The 8,478-nt window shown below is 50.4% G+C and overlaps 1 protein-coding gene across 1 annotated transcript in view; it reads left to right on the top strand.

The window, feature by feature from the left end:
* SLC9A6 (solute carrier family 9 member A6) overlaps positions 1–8,478 on the top strand; it is a 24,178-nt gene that overhangs the window by 1,131 nt on the left and 14,569 nt on the right. The window contains exons 2-6 of the mRNA XM_017741890.1: positions 3–120; positions 6,100–6,299; positions 6,654–6,731; positions 7,376–7,452; positions 8,355–8,467. Coding sequence (XP_017597379.1) covers positions 3–120; positions 6,100–6,299; positions 6,654–6,731; positions 7,376–7,452; positions 8,355–8,467 — 586 coding nt within the window. The remainder of the gene's footprint in view (positions 1–2; positions 121–6,099; positions 6,300–6,653; positions 6,732–7,375; positions 7,453–8,354; positions 8,468–8,478) is intronic.

The following is an 8,478-nucleotide window of genomic DNA, read 5'->3' as shown; positions in this document are numbered from 1 at the left end:
AGGACAGCGCCAACCTCCTCCTCTTCATCCTGCTGCTCACTCTCACCATCCTCACTATCTGGCTCTTCAAGCACCGCCGCGCTCGCTTCCTCCACGAGACCGGGCTGGCCATGATCTACGGTGAGCGGCGCCGCGCCCCACGCGTGCATCTGCCGCCCCGCGCACCCGTTCCCTGGGAGACCCGTGCGGGAGCTGCCCCGAGCCCTGGGAGCCCCATTCCGACCAGTCCCGGCTGTGCGCTGGGCCAGCTGCGGGGCTGGGTGCTTGCCCGACCGGCCACTCCCATGGCAGCACCAGTGGGGGACCAGTAGCGCGCCGTTCTTTCGGTCAGTGCCTGGTGGCCCCTGCCCGAGGGTCTGCTACAGGGCTTGTTTGGTGGGCGAAGGGGTGCGGGGGGACAGGACACATCCCCTCGTGGGTGCAGCTGGACACTGTTGTGTCACCGGGACAGCCCCGTCCTGGTGTGTCCTGTGCTGAGCCTTATCTGGGTGTTGCTGGAGGGAGGGTTGGTTGTTTTCCAAACCCTAGATATGGAGGGCTCTCGAGGGCAGAGTTACTCCCAAATCTCTGGCAGCGAGGAACTGGTTGGGTTTTTTCCAGATGGCCTCACAGGGTGAAGCTGGTGGGGTCATGGGTTACCACGTCACCGAGCACTGGCAAGTCCCACTTACCTGCTCCAGGGTCGAGAGTGGGACTTGGGGCAGCACATCCCAGGTTGGATGGTGCTCTGAGCAACCTGGTCTAGTGGAAGGTGTCCCTGCCCATGGCAGGGGGGTTGGAACTGGATGATCATCATGGTCCCCTTCCAATCCAAATAATTCTGTGATTCTGTGATCCCACATGCTGGGGCCAGAGGCTGTGTTTCCACCCTGTGTTTAGAGCATCCAGATTTCCAGAAGCTGTCCAAGAACAGTGGAGAGGCCATTTGGGGGATTCTCTCACCCTTTGCCACACTCAGGGACCTGCAGAGCCATCAGCCTTCCATGCTGCTGCCTGGGGACCTGTGTGCACAAGCTCCTACCTTTAGAGTTCTTCCTCCTGCTGTGACAGGACCTCTTGGAGAGGAGCCCCATGTGTATTCCCACAGGAAGTGGAGCAAGGCTGTGGGTCAGTGGAATGAGGCTGTAGACATTTGGGTATTAGAGGTGGCCTGTGATTTACTGAGGTGACAAGGCCTCATGAAGTGGCCTGAACCACAGTATGGAGGGACCGTATATAGGTCTCCCTGGGTTATCTGGCATGACTTCGAGTTCTACCGAAGTAGCACTGGGAGCTGTGCTGGAGAAGTGATTAACATGGCCTTGGATCCATATCTAGGGAAGATTTGTTGAATTTAGGATTGAGAAGGCATCTCCTGCTGTGCACTATAGTTAGTGTCTGTCCTCTGTGCGTCCCTTGCTGGCTGGTGGTGATGTGTGACCACACAGAGTCAGACATGGCCAAATCCCCCACCCAGCAGAAAGCTTTGATCTGAAGGCTGTGGCTTGACCTGTTTGGGCCACTGGCTTTCGTGATCCCAAGTTTCAGTTAATTGGAAGGATGCTCCTTCCAGTTAATGCTCCTTCTAAATGAAGGGGTGGAGACACTTGCGTCAGCCCAGAGGCACGAAATACTGGTCTGCTTTTTCAGGGGCACAAAATACTGCTCTGCATTTTCAGATTACTTCCAGCCACTGGTCAGGGGGGTTCAGACGTTTCTGGCCTCCTGTCCAGGGCAGGGATGGTCACCTCCTGGGACAGGATCTGTGCTGTGAGAGGACATGCTTCCAGCATGGAAGGTCTTCTCTCTCCTGCTGCCCCAGAGCTCCTGACATGCGACTTTCTGTTCTTTCCATGCTTTCACGCTTGCCTTTAACCTGGAGCTTTCTTCCTCTTATTCCTCCTCTCTCCCTGACCTACCTGAGTGCTCGCTTTATTCTCAGAGCACAACCTGGGTCGTTTCAGTCTCCTGCCAATCCGTAAAATGCACCTTTTCTGTCTGCTCTTCTGCAGACTGTGCTTAGAGCATTGCTGGTGAAATCAGTAATGTCACTTGTCTGATCATACAGAAAATTCCAAGTTTTCCCTGGTATCAAGGCTTTTGGCATTTGCTTCTCAGGTAGTGGCCCCTGCCATAGGAAAAGGGGTGTGTAATTCCCAAGGACTGGTGAGATGCTGTTGTTTTACAGTGGCAACTTAAAATCTGCAGGGAAGAAAGCAGGTATCGCTGTCCCTGGCTCCTTGCAATGCTTTCAGTCCCAAGGAAGTTCACTGAAAACATGGAAGGGCTGCAAAACAGACTCTGAAATCTGAGCAAGAGAAGCAATTTGCGAAAGCTTGTATTTTTCTGTTTAAAAAACCCAACAACAACTAAGTAAAAACTTTTGCATATATCTCTTTTGGCAAAACACATCAGTTTCCTTGTTGTCTTTGTTTTTACTGGAAGTTACAAGCTCTTGCTCCGGGTGGGTTTCGTTTCTGTCTTGCAAATCACACTGTCAGCTCAGAGCTGATGTTCAAGAGCTGGACACTGGCTGGAGTAATTTCACAGTGATAGACAATAGTTGCTTAGTAGCCCTTAAGCTTCATTCCAGTGTTTAAAATGAGTTTCCCACATCTGAGGTACTCAGCATTTAGGATAATTAATTTAACAATTTTGTTTCAGTTCTTCTCAGAGTCTGATGGTAGATGTGCAGGAGCTTCTCTAGAAGTTTAGTTTCCTTGTACTTGTTCCCGCTTGGTCTCTGGATTGCATGTGTCTAAACTGCTTGTTGTCAGGATGTCTTCAGTTGCTACATTTTTCTTTCCTTTTGGTGTCCAGATTAATGCTTGCCTGGGGATCCTGTCTGCTCCCACTGTTGTTAAGTGCTGGGTTTGGTAATATATTAGTCTTCATTTAAAACATTACCTCGGAAATGTTCAACAGCACCTTAAAAAAAAGCCCATGGGCTTTTGTTCTTTTTAATGAAGTCAGGAGAAATGCAATGAAAATAATCTCTTGCACTTTGCATAAAAGAACTCAATTAATTTGCCGGCTTTGCCTTCAGCCTCTCAAGTCCTTGCAGCTTTTGGCTGGCAGCTTCTGTGGTGTTGGGCTCCCTCTGCTCAGCTCAGCTCCCTCCCAGGGCTCAGTTTTGTAAAACTTCTGGCTGCAAAAGCATGTTGATACTGGCTCACACGTTGCTGCTGGGGCAGCCCTGTGAGTGCCCAGAGAGTCTGAACCATTTCCTAAGAGCCTCTTGGAACCAGGAGCACCTACACAGTCCCCTGGGCTTGGTCCAGGGAGCCTGAGCTCAGGACTGGACTTGGTGTCTGGAAAACCTTGTCAGGTTTGTCCCAAGTGCTTCCAGTGAGCTTTGTTGGGTGGGGAGGATCAGATCCACTGTGGAGCAGAGGGGCTGCTGGTGGGGCTGTTTAATGTTAGTGGAATAATTGGTTTCCAGCAGAGCAGCAGGATGCTTTCCCTGAAGGTAACTCTGACAGTGTCCCTGTGTTGGAAGCTGCTGGCAGGGTCACACTCAGTGCCCAGGAGCAATTTGTGCATTTGTGTATTTGCACATGGGTGTCTTTCCCCAACTGGTCTGGGGAGCTCTGGCAGCCTCCCAGGCAGCCTATTACTGAGCAATACAAAACGTCTGATTTTGGGACTTCCAAACAAGGGTCCTTGGCAGATATTGTAGGTTTATCTGTCCCTTTTCCCTTACCCCATTCCTGGCCAGAGTGGGAATTTGGCCCTGTCTGGAGCATGGCTGGCACCCAGTGCCAGGAGCAGCTGCCCGGATAAGGAGATGGCGGAGGAGCAGGGTGCTATCAGATGTAGCACTGCTTTGGGACAGGGATTAACAGTGGAGAGGCAGGTGATTCAGGATCCCTTTTGAATTCGCAGCAGTGACTCCTTGTGTCTGTCCCTCCTTCCTCCTGTCCCTCCTCATTTCCCAGTGCTGAGCCCGGGTGTTAAAGGGGTTGCTGAGTGGGTTTCCTTCCATCTGAGCAAGGGCAGGCAGCTGCTGGTTTCTGATTCCTGCATGAACCTCTGAAATCAATTTTGTTTTTAAGAAGAAACATCTTAGAAGTCACCTCAGATAGTTCTGGAGGGCTGCAAAGTGTGGTGTAGCTTAATAGCCATAAGCAAATGTAAATAACCCTTCGAAACTCTTTTTATCCCAGTGAAGGATTTTGGTTGTTTCCCGTGGTACCTCTGGGATTGTCATCTTCTGGGTGAAAGGAAAGTGGGATGTTTTGTCCCACTGCTGTGGTGCCATGCAGCCACTGCCACATGCTCATGTAAATACATGCTGTGGCACCTTGATGTGCTTGACATACTTGCTTTCATTCTATAATTTTATTTCTGGACCACTGGAAGATCACAGGAACAGAGGCTGGCAGAAAAGTAAGCTGAAGAATTCCTTTTGGTGTCCCCTCTAAGTGATGGTGGTGTAAAAGCAGATCTCAGCTGCTCTGCAGGGTGTGACATGCCCTGAACTCTCTTTGCTGGAGCTGATTGTGCCTGGCTGTGCCCAGAGGGAACTGTTCTGTGACTGTTGGGGTGATTCAGGGCAGGATAAAGCCCGAAGTGGTGAGCACCTGATTGATGGTGCATGGCTTGAAAGCACCAGTAGCCTTTTAGCTCACCCGTGCTACAAAGTGCTGTATTATACCGAGGTTTTGGGTCTGTCCAGTCCCTGAGCTATGGTGGGTCAGCAGTGGTGACTCTGTGTGCAGCTACCTCCTCTGCCTCTGCTCATGGCCTGGGTGTGTGTTCTGGTGGCCTTGCTGTGTGTAGCACTCCCTGGGGCAGGAGGTGGGGGCTTTTCTCCTGGCCATCGGGAAAAATAGTGAATCTTGTCCTGGAAAAACTGTGGCCAAGGGAGAGAAGTCAGAAAGTGGGTGGCAGATCAGGAACTGGCCGCAGGAGATGCTGCATGAGCTGGGGCCCCACAGTGTCCTGCCCGGGGTGGTGGCACCTGCTCTGCTCTGAGAGGTGGTGGCACAGGAAGAGTTGGCTGTTCCCTTCGGTCGGGGTTGTGCCCTGCCTGTAGGAAAGCACAGAGCAAGCTCTTAATTAAGGCAGCAGTAAGGAAGCAGGAGTGTCCTGGGAGGCAAATGGAGAAACTTTCAGAGTGTTGCGGTCTGTGTTTAGTTCCCACGCGTCTGAAAGCTTTTCATAAATATGTGGTTCAGAGATGGGGTTAAGATCCAGGATTTCTGTGGCGGCTCAGGGCCACCTTAATCAAGGAGTTTCCAAACTCTTTTGTGCTGAAGGCTACATGGAAAGGTGTCTTGTGGGACACCCCTCTTCCCCAGCCTGCAGATGTCAAAACATTCTGCCAGGAGAGCACTCAACACACTTGAATCTGGATTTGAGACCTCAGACAACAAAAGAAAAATGCCTTATAAATTGCTGACTTGCAAATTAACCCCAAAATGCCCCTACTTAGCGGCTGAGCTGGAGGCAGAGTTGCCTCACAGGGCTGCCCGGGGGCTGCTGCTTGTGGTGCGGGGCTGAAGTTTGCAGGGGCAAGGAGTGGATCTGGATGGTCAGCCTGGACTGGGAAACAGGTTTTTATGTTTATATGTTTATATTTTAAAATGTGGTTTTAAAAAAATGGGGAGGCCTGGGAGGAGGCTGTATTGTGCTGCAGCACCTTAGGAAGGATGCTTGCCAGCCTCAGAGTGTTCAGGGTGGTTGCTGGATATCATCTTTAATCCCTGCCAAAATGAAGAGTTTAATGTATCGATGTCAGGTTTCAAGGTGCAAAGGGCACAGTTTGGGCATGTGTGAGCAGCACCTGGGCCAGCAGTGCAAAGTGCTCACCCTAAAAACCTAGCGTGCCCTCGATGTTGGCTGTTTGCTGCACTGGAGTGAGGGTCTGACTGATTGCTGGGTAGTTCAAATCCTTCAGGACTTGTCCATGTCTGTGTTAGAAACTCCCCATGAGCACAGAGTATTCGCCTGGCTCACAGGGGACGAAGGTGTTTCAATTCACACGGGCAATTACTGGGTTGGTGGTTGTGCTCAGCAGCTGAGCAGAGGGTCAGGATCCTGGTGCTGCATCTGTGCTCAGAGGGATCATTCTGGGAGTTTGCTGTGGTTTGTCTCACAGACCGTGTCCCTCCCCAGGTGTCCTGGTCGGTGTGGTCCTGCGCTACGGCATCCACGTCCCCAGCGATGTCAACAACGTGACCCTGAGCTGCCAAGTGCAGACCAGCCCTGCCACGCTGCTTGTGAACGTCAGTGGGAAGTACTATGAGTACACCCTGAAGGGGGAAATCAGTGCCCAGGAGCTCAACAACGTCCAGGATAATGAGATGCTGAGAAAGGTAAGGGAGGCAGTGATGGAGAGGTGAGCAGTCCTTCCCACTCCCTCCACGGGGATGGGTCCTGGATCTGCTGGATTAAGTGTTTTTGTTTTGGTTTTTTAACTTGTGATTGTGATGAGTAGTAATTTATATGTTGAACACAATGTAATGAAACTCTAGTTTTAGCTCATCTTAATTTAAGCTGTTAGACTCTGGGATTTGTCTCCAGAAGGTTCCAGACACATCCTCAGTGTTGCCCCAACAGAATTCACGTGGTGGGGGTACAGGGCTTTCTCCATATATTACTTTCTTATTTGTGTTTCATCTTGCAAAGTTTTAACAAATCATTTTACTGTTTTTTTTTTTTCTTAACAGGTGACTTTTGATCCTGAAGTATTCTTCAACATTTTGCTTCCTCCCATTATATTTTATGCAGGCTACAGCTTGAAAAGGGTACGTGCCTTTACAGTGCCGATGTTTTTAGCTCCTCTGCCTCCAGAGAATTTTTAATACTTGCGAGTGCTTTAATGCTTGCTCAGCAGGCCGAGGCTGTGGGGGTGGGTATGGTTTTCCCCAGCAAATATGGGATTGTGGGAAGCAAAGGTGAGAGTGCCCCCGTCATTCTCGTCTGCCCCTCTGCCCTGGGAAGGGTCAGCGACTTCAACCATTTCCAGCAGGGGTTTTTGAGGTCAGCCAGGCCGTTTCAGCCATCCCAGCTTTCAAAGCACTTGGGAGTGTGGGAAGGTTTTAGAAAGCAGCAGCTCTCTGAAATGCTGACTTGGAAGGAGAGGAGAATGATGCAGTTTAGCTTGCGGGAGAAGGAAGGAGGAATGCTGCTGGGTTAGGAAATCAGTTCCCAGGACTTGGAGTAGCACCTTATTAAATGCACAGGTATGAGAAAATGGTACATTCATGTTTATTAATGCTGCATTAACTGGTGGTCTGGCACTGTGCTGTGCTGGGCACCCTGTGTCTGTCCAGTTCATGGTGTCTGAGCTGGGTCCAGGTTGCTGTGGACACTGTGTGGGTGCCTGTGTGGGCTTGAAATAAATCGTTAGCAAAATATAATTCAGTTTCTGTTTTTTTTCTCCTGCTAGAGGCACTTCTTCAGAAACTTGGGATCCATCCTGGCATATGCTTTCCTTGGCACTGCCATTTCCTGCCTGGTGATTGGGTGAGTAGATGGAGCTGGTCTGGTTCTTCCACAGGGTTTTGAGCTGTGCATGGGAGAAGTGCCCTGAGCCTGGAGCTGAAGCTGCTAATCCCAGCTCTGAAAGGTCACACAGGCTCTGCTACTGCTGCTCAGCAGCAGCAAATAATACTGTTTACTGCCCAAACTTCTGCTGCATGGACAGGGTGGTTGCTGTCTAATTGCGAAGTGCTCTCAGCATCCCATGAGAATAGTTATTCATGGCAAGAAAAGATTCACACTTCTCTGAAGATTGTCTTGAAAAATCAGCAACTTCAAATTAGTGAAAGCATAAGCCCTCATAAACTTGAGACACAAGAGTAGAGGGCAGGACCATAAAGGCTAGTGAGCACAGATGTGTTTCAAATCATTTGTCCCTCTGTGTAGAGGCAGTTGGATGATTCTCACTCTGGCTGGTAGCACACAGGCTGGCATAGGGTGTTTTCCAGTGGAGTCCAGTGGACTCAAGCAAACTCAGCATCTGCATTATCTGCTTCTCGCTGAAAGTTTTGGCCATTTCAGAGTCAGTTCAAGGTCACCTCACTGAACTATGTTAATGTGCAGCACTGCAAAGTGATTGTGCGACCCCATAAGCCTGACTGCTGCTTTCCTTTAGCCGTGTCGTGCTCCTGGAGGAGTTCTGCTCACAGTTCCCTGCTGGCACCATGTTTGTGTTCCAGTTCAGAGGGTGCTTTGATGTGTGTGGTTCAGTGCTCACCTCCAAGATCATGGCCCTGGGGTTTCACCAGGCTCGGCCCATCCCATGCAGTTCTTTGGTGTTCTGGCATTTGGATAGCTTTAATCTGGTAAATTCAGGGAAATCAAGCCCATATGAATGTTGTTTTGATGCATCGCAGAGATGTGTAACTGCCTTTTCTGATCCCCAGCTCTGTCGTGTACGGCTGCGTGGCGCTGATGAAAGTCACTGGGCAGCTTGGGGGAGATTTCTACTTCACTGACTGCCTCCTCTTTGGGGCCATTGTGTCAGCTACCGATCCAGGGATGTTACCC

This window comes from Corvus brachyrhynchos, unplaced genomic scaffold (genome assembly GCF_000691975.1).
Source record: "Corvus brachyrhynchos isolate BGI_N302 unplaced genomic scaffold, ASM69197v1 scaffold220, whole genome shotgun sequence".
In the NCBI taxonomy this organism is placed as follows: domain Eukaryota; kingdom Metazoa; phylum Chordata; class Aves; order Passeriformes; family Corvidae; genus Corvus; species Corvus brachyrhynchos.
The sequence above is the reverse complement of the archived record's forward strand: the minus strand, read 5'-3'. Positions and strand labels throughout refer to the sequence as shown.